This window comes from Diachasma alloeum, unplaced genomic scaffold (assembly GCF_001412515.2).
Source record: "Diachasma alloeum isolate Michigan unplaced genomic scaffold, Dall2.0 Dall_scaffold_00862, whole genome shotgun sequence".
Lineage (NCBI taxonomy): Eukaryota > Metazoa > Arthropoda > Insecta > Hymenoptera > Braconidae > Diachasma > Diachasma alloeum.
Genome location: NW_021680983.1, coordinates 124,789 through 138,724, shown reverse-complemented (window position 1 = coordinate 138,724; position 13,936 = coordinate 124,789). Strand labels below are relative to the sequence as shown.

General features: G+C 37.2%; 2 protein-coding genes across 2 annotated transcripts; both read right to left on the bottom strand.

Moving 5' to 3' along the window:
• Positions 1 to 945: 945 nt before the first annotated feature.
• On the bottom strand, positions 946 to 5,407 carry LOC107045011. The gene is made up of 4 exons (XM_015267100.1): positions 4,568 to 5,407; positions 4,178 to 4,244; positions 2,562 to 2,730; positions 946 to 1,877 (listed from the first exon to the last, which is right to left on the bottom strand). Exons 1-4 carry the CDS (start codon positions 5,387 to 5,389, stop codon positions 1,745 to 1,747), a joined length of 1,191 nt encoding a protein of 396 aa, XP_015122586.1. The 5' UTR covers positions 5,390 to 5,407; the 3' UTR covers positions 946 to 1,744.
• On the bottom strand, positions 5,394 to 11,646 carry LOC107045010. Its single transcript, XM_015267099.1, has 5 exons — positions 11,591 to 11,646; positions 7,861 to 8,149; positions 5,728 to 5,872; positions 5,459 to 5,559; positions 5,394 to 5,417 (listed from the first exon to the last, which is right to left on the bottom strand). Exons 2-5 carry the CDS (start codon positions 7,981 to 7,983, stop codon positions 5,394 to 5,396), a joined length of 393 nt encoding a protein of 130 aa, XP_015122585.1. The 5' UTR covers positions 7,984 to 8,149; positions 11,591 to 11,646.
• Positions 11,647 to 13,936: the final 2,290 nt, after the last annotated feature.

Below are 13,936 nucleotides of genomic sequence, written 5' to 3'. Positions count from 1 at the left end.
AGTTCAGGGCTAATCTGAGTCCTTCGATGACTCCAGGGATTGAGCCTCCGTTCCTCCTTCTGGATCCCAAGGGCACAGTGACTACGGCCGGGATGAGCTCGGGCACCAAAAATCCTCTTTATTCCAACAACAAAAAACCAAATGTATCGACTTTGGGGTATGTTCACTAATACTTCAATCAACTTGGGGCGCAGGTGACAGTGTCCAGGACAGCGGTTACACGAGTGTCGGTCTCTTCGTTTTCTCCGTAATTCGTGGGGGTTCGTCAGGTGCCGCAGTCCTTCGGGTTGGAATTCGGGAGCAATCGGGGCCAATCAGTACGGGTGAGTGGTGACGATGACCACAATCCAGGGATGTCTCGCTGGGATCGTCGAAGGCGGTGGGTTGCCGAGGCCCATGTATGGGTGGTTTGTGGGGGGAGCAACGGCTCCTGCAGATTATCCGGTAGGGCCGGAACTGTTGTCTTTCTTCGGCTGGTGTCTTCGTGATGTCCAGTGGCGGGAGTAGAGGGGCGATGAGGGGAAGATCGAGGGAAGGGGTATCCAACGGTGGCGGGATTTTAGTAATTAGGGGGCAGTGTGTAGTTGGGCAAAGTGTAATCAAAAACAAATAAAAATAAAGAATCGCCTCGTCACAGTTGATATCGTCAATTCCCACCTGCACTGTTAAAAAAGTCCACTGATAAATTACCACACGTGTAGGCAGTCATTTACACTAGACTGTGTGGGTAATTTCTGTCTTTGGAAACCCTGTGCCCAATACTGTATGGTTAATTCACAATACCTTGCCGTGGTACACATATCAATGGAAGTCGTACACAAGTATAATCATTTTACTAGAAATTATTATAGTAAATTTAGTTGTGTTTCATTGCACTTTTAATGTCCTAATTATGTAAATTTCGTCTACATTTACGTAATTATTTTATAATTAGCGTTACAATAATTCACAATAAAGTATGATAAATTTACAATACATTTCCATGGCATACGGGATGGTAAAAGTTACACGCTACGATTGTAATTTTTGCACATACAATCATATTAAGTTTAGTTCTCATTGATTACACTTTCAAAGTTCTGCTACCGTAGAATCTGATTCCGCTGATATAATTATTTTACCATTGGTGGTTAATGAATTCACAGCAGTGACGCACATTTTTGGGATGCGGATGAATAAGAAAACGGCTCATGTGTATGATAAAACTATATGATATATCACTGGAATTTCAATGACTGCCTTGTGATTTTCGAAAACATTTTGCTATAATCAACGGTGTAATGTATTGCAAACAGCGATTACAGTAAATGAATTTTATTAGAGGAAAATTACAAGATTAAATTGCAAAGTACGCGAATTTCGATATATTGATGCATTGTAATTTTACCTTGCATGATTGGTATCCTACAACAGTAGTATATGCCTTTATTAAGTAGCATATGTATGAATTTTCAATTTCAAATGTATCATAAAAATCTTTCTAGTACGTTTTTACAAGAACGGTGCATTCCAATATCAATGGCTACGTACGACAATTTTTCTTTGAAACATGAAATTTTTTGGGCATATCTCATTTAAAGAGACAAATCCATGCATTCAGTAACAGGATCATGTAGGATTAGGAGATTCAGATGAAAGAAACTTTCCATGTGTTCTTCACTTTCGTTTGTAAAAAAGTCTTCAAAAAGATAATCAATAGAATGCCATCGATTATGGAGATTGAGTGTTGAGTGTTCGACGAAGTTTACAAAGTTATTGCTGATAGTGCCTCGTTCAGTATGTTTATCAATTTCAACACCTTCGGATTGTAGGAGGTTTGCTTCCTTTTCTTACATTTCCGCTTACTTCCCTCCGGTGGATTGATGAGGATTATAAACCTGAAGATAAAAAAACATTTTAACGGGGATTAGGCTTCGTCTGTTGCTGCATATTTGCAATACTCATAAATCTTCCTTATTTACGAAGAAAAAATTTAGTTTCACTAGGCTAAAGAAATGAATTTATAAGCCGGTAATCCTGACTGGGGTTACTTGGCAATTCAATATTCATACAAAATGAAACTTTCATTGAATTTTCATAGGGAATTTGAGAGTGAATTTCTGTGGTTCCCGGTAGCTTAGTCGATAAGAGTGCCCGGCGCGTATCTGGGAGACCCGGGTTCGATTCCCGAGTGGGTGAAGCGGAAATTTTTTCTCTAAATTTTAATTCTCTTAGAATTTTTTTTTTCAATTATGAATCAATTATGAATGAATAATTAGTTATTCCGTATCATTACCACGTTTCTAACAGATAATCTGGTATGAATGATGAATTCTCCGACCGATTCATTTCTTGGTCTGTCATATTTGCTCACAATTGTTTTTCCATGATGGGTCACCCGCCACTAATACCTAATTGTTTCATGAATCTCTTCATATCTAATTCTTAGCAAACAGGTATCTAATTAAGAGTATATCTATGAAGTTGCAGATATTTTGCACACGGACTCTCAAATGGATCCAATAATGTGTCTAATACCCTCATATTAATATATGTATATAGAAAATGTCAAGGAAATTCACCTTTGAATGAACTCCAGCGTACATTGCAATTCCTTTGGATACTTGCACCCAAAAATAAAGTAACATAGGAAAGTCAGCAGGAAACCGTCGAGGATATTTCCCACTTTTATTTCAAATGCCTTCTCCAACAAAACTGAACACGAGGCAGTCTCGTCGTAGAGGGAAGTCCCTGCAATCAAGCCACAAAGTAGCACAATAAATAATGCGATCATATTTATTTCCAAATTTTGGTTGAAATTATATGAGAGCTACTGATGCGGTATTATGAGGTATTATTTCCTAGCTCATATTTGTTATTGTTATATAACTTGTTTTGTGCTCCGCCTTTCTTTGGAATTTAATTGAAAAAAACATTAGTTCTTGTGTCTTCTGATACATGCCAAGTTATCTTTGTTATGTATCTGAAATCGTCAAACCACGATCATAATCTTGCTCGGCTGGATTAAATCGTGGTTTTCGGTCATCTAGACGTACAATATCATGTCACATGGCAATTGAAGTATTTTGTTACGAGTGTAATTTTATAACCAGAGCCGAATGGCATAATGCACTATTTCTGATAAATGGATGGCAAAATCTGAAATTGTTGAACTTCACGATACTCTCCCATCATCATTTTACCATCATCATTTTAATTCATCTCTATTCATTAAAGGATTATGAGAAATTTATTCACCGAAAAAATGGACAAAATTAATTTAATTGTATGTTCATAACCACACCACAATAACTTGAGCACTAAGAATCTAATCTCCAAAAGTATTTATCAGAAAACTGGACAGTCATGACTGTTCTTAATTAAAAATATAATCATGTGCTATTTCAAGGTTGTTACAGCGTACGATGATTCCAGATTGAAATTGTATAAAATATTTGGCAGGAGAGAGATTTGACGTATTTTGATTGACAAATTCTATATTCATCATCACATACTATTAAAATTGGGTGGTGCCAGATGGTATGACCGTTGTGGTCTTTTACCTACCCGTCCCAGTACCTACGCGGTACCCCAGCCTAATTCCCTACCCGCACTTGCCTCTAAGCTAACTTATATCTAACTCCACATAACTAACTCCACATGCACTGGGTTCGTTTTCCGGCGATGAAAAAATCTTTCATCACCGGGACTCGAACCTGCGCTACTGGGACGCTTTGGTTTATAGGGCCAGCACGCTAACGACGAGCTCAAAGACGTCCCTATCACATACTATTATTTCATAGCGAAGGATTTTCATAAATGCTAATTTCGGAATATGATTGACAAATACGGAATACTAAAAAATGTTCCGAGATGCAGGTGACGGCTTAATGACCTTCCTTATTAGTTTTTCGAAAATGTCGGAAAATGTACAAGTAATCGATCGTGTACAACTTGAGAATTTAATCATTAACCGGAGAATAACACTTTAATCATGACTCTCACAAAGACTCAAAAATAGTCTTCTTTACTGTGAGTACATTTATTCCTTGAGAAGAATAATTATTTCTTAACATGAAAATAGAGACCCCAATTACCCCATGGAATTGTTATTAAAATTTTCATTTTAATGTGAGATGCATATAGAATTGGATTATGCGAATAAATTCTTCAGCAGTAGAAAGTATGGAAACGATACCTCGTATGATGAGCGTAGGGGCTGCATTTGGTACTTTACCAATTATTTCCTCTATAGTCAGTGTATTCTGCAAGTGTAAAAAATATGATTCTAATCAATTATGTTAGCACGATTTGACATGAACATTACGATATGAGCGATCCTTTTTTTTATTGGAAAGTACATGCAAAAACAAGGGAAATGAGCATAACCGGAGCTCCGCTACTTAATTATTGACGGAGATATTGGAGTTCGTTTTTTCGTTTTTGGGGAGCAAAAATTGCGCTTATTTCTCTTGTTCATGCAGGTACTTTTCGATAAAAAACAAAACAGAATTTCAAAATTCTAGAGGCAATATTTCATATACGGATTTGGTGAAATTGCTGATATGATAAATTTGTTACTATCTACCTCCACAATGATGAATAAAAAATCTCGATCTTCCTCGAAGTAGTACACTATCAATGGGAAAATGACAAGTGTAAGTGAAAGTTCACTCCGTGTATCATTTTGGGATTGCCGTTTTTCCTCTTTTATGGTATTCTTCACAAATGGATCTGGTAATTCAATACCTTTCTTCTTGGCGATAAATATTTTAGTCACGTATTCATATTTAAAGAAATTGCGAATCTTGGTAACTTTTCGGAGATTACGACGCCAAATTTCATTAACCTCGATCCCCAACAACTGTTGAGCATGTGCTACCAGTACTTTGTCATTATTCAAAAATGGCCATTTTTGGAACACAGATTGAGTGAGACCACTTCCCCTGCTGCAATCATTTATCACACCACGTTGTGTCGGATAGGTATCATTCATCAGTTGTTTGACTTCGCCTTCGAAAATATCAGGTGAAGTTTGATAAAGCGTGATTAATCGTTTGCGTTTAGTTTCTTGGGATGAAGGGGTTTCTCCTTCTGGAAGTAGTGGCTGGTAATCCACACATCCATACTCATCCTGTTTACGTGGCGTTGTTTGAGGCAAGGGTCTTGCGTTTTCATCGTCATCGTCGTTATCTGAATATAACGCACCTAGGGCCCGTGGTCTCTTGGTACGCTCTTTCGCCTTTCGATAATTAATTGCGGTGTAAATATGTGCAGACAATGATTCCCAGCCAGCCCCAAGATTTATTTTATCAATTAAATCGGCAAAAGTGTCCGGATACTTTGAACAGATGGTTTTAGCGATCACTACGGCTGTACCCCTTGAGGTGTCTCCAAGTATGTCAAACATGTAATTACATATACTCTTCGCGACATCTCTGCGTTGGTCATCTGTTGCGCGCCTCTTCTCTTTCGCAACCTCTAACAGAGCTGGTGAAAAAGTATCCCACAAGTTTCGGTCATCTTCCCGTGCTGGTTGAGATTGAACGGTCGGTGATGAAGCAACCGCTGCTGTGACGCCTATAGACAATATAACATGATAATAAAAACATCTGATTCTTCTGATTATTACTGGAGTGATCTCATTTTTCATACACAAGTATAGCAAATCTACTTATTTTTTTTTTGCAGCATTTTTCTACGATATTGATTAATTAATTGATTGTCATCCATCATAGTTTGTCTCACCTGATGTCGAGGGCTGAACCAGTCCAGTCGCGTACTTAACTGCATCAGGCAATACCATAAGTGTTAACGTTATAGCTGAATTATTAGCCATCTCGAGCAATACTCCATCGTTATCGATTTCTGTGCCATCCTCTTGTAAGACCAACTATGTTAACGAAAATATTTAACTTTATATTAAATTTTTCACAGAAAATATTACATGATGATACAGCTTGAACAATTTCAATGTCATTCTCACTAGGTTGCATTCGATGAAAATAGTAGGGGAAACATTCGTGGACCAGAGATGTCGTCACTAAAGGTGATGAATGTTACCCGTAAGACCAAATATCCGGGCGATAAAATTTAATGTGTTATATGAGGAGGGGTCGGACTATCTGAGCGATTGGGATATGATGATATTCATCAGAATGATAAATAAGATGAAAACTTCGATGGAGGGCAGTAGGTCCATGCAATGAGAGTAAATATTTTGGGGAGAATTACTGTTTCCATTGTGACGAGGCATATTCATTTATTTTTTATTATTTTTATACATATTTTTTCCCAACACACACTGCCCCCTAAAACATAAATCCCGCCGCCGTTGGGTACCTTTCCCCTAGTTATCCCCTCCCCCTTTGCCCCTCCGCCATCGCCCCTGGACTCAGCAACGACGGCAGCCGAAGGAAGGCAACAGTTCCGGCCCTACTTGATCAGCTGAAGGAGCCGTTGCCCCCCCCCCCAAANCTTTCGGAAATAGCTTGGGATAGGTTTGGTGACTTTTGACTTTGTGACGAGGCATATTTATTTATTTTTCTATTATTTTTACACACATTTTTGCCCAACTACACACTGCCCCCTAAATAGTAAAATCCCGCCACCGTTGGATACCCCTTCCCTCGATTTTCCCCGCATTACCCCTCTACCCTCGCCCCTGGAGTCTACGACGACAGCCGCCGAAGGAAGACAACAGTTCCGGCTCTATTTGATCAACCGAAGGAGCTGTTGCCCCCCAAAACCACCCATACATAGGTCCAGACAACCCACCGCCCTCGATAATCCCCATCGACACATCCCTGGATGGTGACTGTGGACACAATCTACCCACCATGATTGGCCCCGATCACCCACGAAGATGACCAGAAGGATCTCGACTATTCGCGAATCCTCACGAACGAGACGAAGGAAAAGACGGAAGAGAGAAGAAGCGGCACTCGTGTAACCGCTGTCCTGGACACTGCCACGTGCGCTCCAAGTTAGGCGACGAGAAAGTGCAAATACCCCGAAGTCTGTACATTGGACCGTTGTGTTGGTGAAAAGAGGATTTTTGGTGCCCGAGCTCATCCCGGCTCTAGATACTGTGCCCCTGGAGTCAGAGATGAGAAGTTGCGGAAGGACCAGGATTAGTTTTTGGAAGTCCAGACCACACCTGGAAGTCGTGAGTACGAGTTGTCCCCCTCATTTCCCCCTCGCCTGAAACAATATTTCTTTCCATTCCCCCCCAATGGTGAGCCTATACTCTCTTGTTTTTTCCCCTTTAGTTATTATTTGGATATTTAGTTGCATTCCCTCGACACGACTAGCTTCTCCCCTTTTATCTGCATCAGAGTCATCCCCTTTTTATGTGTACAAAAGTTGCCTGGCCTCCCCCACTCCCCTAGATCTCAAGTAAAGGCCTTTTTGACGTGTTCTGACGATCTATTAATTGTAAAGTTCAGAGAATATATTTCATGATTTAAACTTAACCCCTTATTTGCCCTCTTTTTTCAATTACCCTCTCATCATTCCAGGGATTAATTTAATTGAAATTAGGAAAAGGTCACACCATGTAAAGAATATTATTCATGCATAACAAATATACTTCTCATCGCTGAATTCCAGGGATATCATGATTATGTCTCAATTAAACCTCAAGAATTTCGAGGAACAGAAGTGCAACATTTAGCGTTTCAGTTATTACAAGAAAAAAATTTTCAGTTATTACACGAATATTCAATTGCAAAAACATAAATACTACATTTGAACTTTTCAATCATTAAATAATCAAAGTAAGTTACAATTGAATGTGATGATATGGATATCACAGCGATAGACAATGCCGTCATTTTCTGAATAAATGCAATACCGAATGTCATTTGAAATAATTTTTACCTGGTACTTTTCGCCCGTTAACTGTAATTTCTCTTTAGCACTGGTAATTGCTTCAGCGATTGTTTCTGCTCTGATGAAGATCCTTCGTGATTCATCATGTGGAACGACTTTGAATAATCCCATCGTGCTATTTACGATTGCAGTAACCTGCAGGATCAACGTGACGGGTGTAGGTGGTGAAAGTTCGTTGTGATATTAATGTTAATTCCACTGCGGAGTACTCAAGAATCAATCACTTGTAGAGTCCTCAATATATGACAATCTTCCTGTTTTTTCTTATGTTTTCGTTCTGAAATTCGTTCAGCAAAATTTTTTGAATTTGAGTTAAATGCTTTTTTAACAAGGGCATAATTTGGTTTAACGTACAAGAAAGATCCAGTATTATAAATAGTTAATTTTTCGCTGCTACAGAGCTCATCAAATTTAATGCATGCATATCTCAGGCATTTCCCCAGCTGATAACTACGCAATTATGGCAAAAAACGATTCTCTAAAACTTCCACAATAAAATGTATTTCATTTCTCTCATCGTCATGCAAGACGATAATTATGCGACCGATCTCAATTTTATACTCATAAGAAGTCTGTGATATGAACACAGCATTTCCCTTTCCATAAAAAATACCTTTTACAATGATACGAGAGCATTGTTGGAGTTTAGAGGACCATTGTTTGCTAATAACAACATCCCTAATTTTTTCATTTTAATGATTAACATTAAAAAGTTCGCTATTGCAGGGGGTAACGACATTTCGGAGATCTCCACCCATACGTAAATAGCTTTGATACATTTCGTACTTGACCGCAGCTGTTTTTGTTAGATTACTGAAGTTCTTAGTGCTGCGAATTACATTTTTAAAGAAGGAATGTTTGCTTTTGAAACGAAGCGTCCACGATTTTATCAGCGGTCCAAATTGTAAGATTAGGCTTGGGTAATGCTGCAAATAATGATGCTTTGGACGAAATCATTGACCCACTTTCTTTCGCAAAAAAATGTACTCACTAATCAATTGGTGCAAATATCCAAGGAAAGACTTGTGTATTTCAGGGGCTATTATTATCTCTATTATTTCAGTTGATAATATTATACTACGCCACATTTCGTTCTCAACATCTGTGATTTTGTCGCTGATGAACAGAGGTAACAATTTCAAAAATGTCCACAATTGCCAAGCAGCACCAGTGATCTTTTTGGAATTTTGAGATACTTTACAAGGTTTATCTCTGCGATCTTCAGTGGAGTATGGAAATGATTCTATTCTGTCGTTCAATTTCACATAAGTTAAACATTTATATTTTTTAACGAGAACATCCAAGAATATTCTCACATCGTACGTAATCAAACATTCGAACAGATCATGAGCAAGACAGGGAGGTAAACCTGGATTACACACGCGATAAAACTGTAAGCTATTGAATGCTGAATTGAATTTGATGCCATTTGCATCGAACGTACCATTATCCATGTCTTCAATATGATCAATTTCCATAGCATCATTCTTTTGCATAGTTTCAAGCTTTCTAAATACTTCATCATACATTTCAGGAGTTCTAGCCGCATAATTTTTGGTTTCTCCATTTTCGCCAAAGTACTCTCCGCGTGTCACCAAACAATAACGACAGAAATAAGGGGCTGTACTGAAATTTTCCGTAAATCCTCCAAGACTGTGACTACCGAGATTATCGCCCGCGATAAAGACTAGAGTACCCTTCACCACTTTCCCGGATGACAACGTAATTCCGTACTCTTCTATTGTTTTCAAATCAGCAATTATCTTTCCGTATACCATATCATGTTGGAAATTAACTTCTTTACAAAGAGCAACTAATTGGATGCAATTTATGTGCGACCTTAGATGGGCTGGTAAATTCTCTATTAATAAGTAGACGGCCAGTATTTTATGTTTAGTTTTAGCTGATCCCAAAGGCTTCGATACCTCAAAACTATCTTGGTAGAGAATCAAGCAAAGGGCATCGGGATTTTCTTGAAAAAATTTATTATTTTTATATACCAGACCGTCTGTAAAATCACTAAGTACGTTATTATCTGTATTTTCAACGGTGTCATCCCAATGGGTACCCCACGATTTGCTACCCAATGAATTTATCGATGTCTTCTCAATAGGAACCTAATGAAAGTATTTATCACGATTATGACCTTCATAACATTTAATCTGTTGGGGTTCGACGTATGGAAATTGTGTCTAGGGAACTATTACAGGCTTTCATTGGAAAACTATACTTTGGTCGTGAAATAAGAAAAGTAGCTGCTTCTTTATTCTCTGCTTGTTATCATCGCATAAAGTGAACATTTGGGATGCAATGTTTTGGACGGTTGATAATGGAATTCTGAAGAGGGTTTCCAATTTAAAAAAAAACTGAGTCCATTCAATTGAAACTGCGCACTCATCATCTACGATCTGCGATGTTTCATCATTCTCATTACCGTTATTACCTTCAGCACACGGAAGTGTTGCAGGTATTTCACAAATATTATCATCGTTAATACATATTGCCCTATCAACATTATCATTGCATGGCAATGGTTCCCGCACTTATTCCCTAAGGAAAAAAACTTCCGGAAAAAATTTCCCGCAATTATTTTTTTCCGGAAAAAATTACTTGGGAAATTTCTTTTCCCGAAAAAAATTACTTAGGAATTTTTTGTTTCGGAAAAAATTACTTGGGAAAATTTTTTTCCCGGAATTTAATTCCTTTTTTTTTACTTCCTTGGAAAAAATGTCAGAAAAAAAAATAGAATCCATTTTTTACATAAAAAATGTACAGAAAATAATTTTGACAGAAGTTCAGGGAAATTTTAGACTTAATGGGCATATTTTGGCTGTAGATTCTAGCTGGAAATGTATTGAATGGTGCGATAGTAAAATTGACGTTGGAAGGGATAGCGACAATCGACTGGAGATTAATTTCCCCCACTTATTAATAATTAATACATTAATATTTTTTTGACTATTATAATATTTACAATTATCAACAATTATTATTTTCCGCAATAAAAAAAGAAAGAATTACAATCAAATGTGACTGGATAAGTTATTATTTCCCTAAAAAAGTTATTTTTTCCCAAAAAAATTAATACCGGAAAATTATTTCAAAAAAAAAATTTGCCAAATAATTTTTTCCGGAAAATTTTTTTTCTCAATAGTTTTTTCCGGAAAAAATTTGTTCACAAGTAATTTTGAGAAAAAAGTATTTTTCCGAGAGATTTTTTCCAAAAGATTTTTTCCAAAGGAAAAAAGTGCGGACACCCTTTATTTTACTTCCCGTGGTTAGAACGCGATTTTCCGTCTCGGCGTAGGCGTAAAGTCAGAGTTCTCTCCCGCGAAGCGGGATCAAATATTTGAACTGGCGCAATTGAAATACCGTTGACCTGTCCAGGAAATCTGAATTTTCAATGATGAAATCAATAAAAAATTTCATCGAAACCAAATTGTGATCAATATTTCTACAAAAATGTACTGCTAATTCTCAAGAGATCATAATAAAATTCAAAACTGATTCTAATTTAGAACTCAAACGGGATTACTTTCTACCCATGGTTCCCTTTTACGCGATGGGCCTCCGCCACCCCCTCCCACCCCCAGTGCATGTAACTCATTTTGTCCATTTTGCCCCGTCCTCCACTAATTGCTGAACAGTCTTGAAAAACGACAAAAAAAAGAGATTTGGAATTTTAAACTGTTCTACTATTAACAAAATTAGAACTTACCTGAGATTCGATGGATATTTTTCAACCTGTATGAAGGTTGAGTGATAAGCGATGTTGCAGTGATACGCAAACATTTGTTGACAATTGTGAACAGTTCAAAAAAGAAGGATTTAAATACGACGGATAACTTTTCAATTAAAATCACTGGTACCGGCACGGGTTGTACGTTCGGAGGGTTACGAGCGATCAGCGTCGAATGACGGGATGAAGCTACGTGTGTAGGCGTCTCGCCGATCGTCGGTGATGACGTCAAGTTTCTCAGAACAAATCTCGATATCTTATACGTACCCGATCACAAATATCACGAATCTCCATCACATTAGTTATATTAATATATAATAATTTATAAGTTTACTTACCTTCAGGCAGTTTTCAGCGTACGCAACACTTTAGAACAATTTTTCCAAAGTTTCTCCCCAATTTAACATTTCAAAAACGTAAGTTAACAATTATCAATAATGACCTAGAGTTACATTTTTCAACTTATCATATTGGGGACGCGAAATACCGATGGCGGCGCTGGAATCACCTCAATATGGTGGCTTAGCCCTCTAATCTATAGTTGATGGTGCATATTTTCAAAACAAATGTAACGTGGTAAGGGGACAGGTCTTAAATACTTTTTTCTTGGCACTACTCGTCGTATTAATATTCTTTGTTTCCTCCATTTGTTCGATATTTAATAGCTAATATTTGATGAAATGAAATAAATATAAAAATTGGAGCAACAAAACAACAAACAGCAGTCACTTCGCACATGCATATCCACGTGACTTGAAGCCCTCTTTTCCGCCATATTTTTTAATTGCCGCACGCCTCACCAGGTATCGCATTCTTATCTCGCGTCCCCAATTGCGAAATTAGGTACGAATGATATTCAACTATGACATTTTTGTTATACGTTTTACAAGGAAACCATTAACGGATTAGAGATATGGAAAAACATGCAAGAATACTTAGTTGGAGGCTGAGTTTTTGAAATATATGTGGGCCATTCCACCAAATATCGTATGCAAATCTGGCCTTAAAATTTTCGATAATTTTTTTTCGTTTTTTTGTACTCCTTATGTGTGGAAATATAGATCTCGACTAGGAGAGCTCCCGCACTTCAATTGATGGGGCTTCGCAGGCTTAGACGATTTTCCCTCAAAATTATTCAATCGAACTAAACATGGTAAAATATGCTCAGAAAAATAAATCGAAACATAGGTTTTGATCGTAAATTTTCTGAATATTCAGAAAATGATGTCAAATTTTTCCTCCCACCCCTCCTTCATAGCGAAAATCGAAAAAGGAAACTTAGAACGTCGATTTTGGCAACTTCCCCACTTTTTCTCGGAATTTGTTTTTTTTTTTCGAAAAATTCAGGAAATTTCCGATTTAAATCGTAGTTGAGTAGTGTTCACTCTTATGATGCTGAATTAATGAAAAATAACAAACAAAAACATGAATTCCCGAAAAATGATAATATTATAAAAAACAACGATATTTTCATGGAAAAATGTCGTTATTGTTCTGTAATATTGTCATTTTTCATGAAAATATTATGCTCTCTCCATAATATCATTGTCTTTCAACAATTCATTTTTTAGTCGTTATTTTTTATTAACTCAGCATCATGAGAGCGAACACTGCTTAAATACGATTTCCATCGGAAATTTTCTGAATTTTTTGAAAACAAAATTAAATTTCGAAAAAAAAGTGGTGAAGCTGCCGAAGTCGACTTTTTCAGTTTTCTTTTTCCATTTTCGCCATGAAGGAGGGGGGGGAGGGAAGAATTGACATCATTTTTGGAAAATTCAGAAAATTTCCAATCAAAAACTATGTTTTGATTTTTTTTTCTGAACCAATTATATCACGCTTAGTTCGATTGAACAATTTCGAGTGAAAATCGTTTGAGCTTGCGGAGCCCCAACAGTTGAAGTGCGAGACCTCTCCCAGTCGAGAAATCTTCTTTTCTACGCGTAAGGAGTACGAAGAAACGAGCAAAAAAGTATTGAAAATTTTAAGGCCGGATTTGCTTACGATATTTGGCGGAATGGCCCATACCCTAATGTACGGAAAATCGCCAAATGTTCGTCATAATTTTTTTTGGAGCTTCGCAATCCTCTGACGAATTAACACTTGAACACTTCTCCTTCTTTCCTCCTAGAATTACGCTCTGCTTAAAAAAAAAAAAAAGCAAAAATGTGCGTCTTATATAGCTTTCATGATTGAATTTCTCATTTTCACAGAAAAAAGTCATAAAATAAAATGTAAAATTATATAATAAAAAAGCCAATAAAAAAAATTGTCCACCAGCCGGATAATCAGGTAGGTATTAGTTAACCCACATTAGAAATATAC

What these genes read in the sequence shown, in the direction of transcription:
- LOC107045011 (XM_015267100.1), bottom strand. Translation starts at nt 5,389, where the DNA reads ATGTTTGACATACTTGGAGACACCTCAAGGGGTACAGCCGTAGTGATC. An exon ending in CCCTACGCTCATCATACGAG is followed by an intron (nt 2,731 to 4,177) that starts GTATCGTTTCCA and finishes GCTTGATTGCAG; the next exon opens with GGACTTCCCTCTACGACGAG. An exon ending in ACGCTGGAGTTCATTCAAAG is followed by an intron (nt 1,878 to 2,561) that starts GTGAATTTCCTT and finishes TTTTATCTTCAG; the next exon opens with GTTTATAATCCTCATCAATC.
- LOC107045010 (XM_015267099.1), bottom strand. Translation starts at nt 7,983, where the DNA reads ATGGGATTATTCAAAGTCGTTCCACATGATGAATCACGAAGGATCTTC. An exon ending in GGTTCAGCCCTCGACATCAG is followed by an intron (nt 5,560 to 5,727) that starts GTGAGACAAACT and finishes TATTGTCTATAG; the next exon opens with GCGTCACAGCAGCGGTTGCT. An exon ending in TTTCACCAGCTCTGTTAGAG is followed by an intron (nt 5,418 to 5,458) that starts GTTGCGAAAGAG and finishes TGACCAACGCAG; the next exon opens with AGATGTCGCGAAGAGTATAT.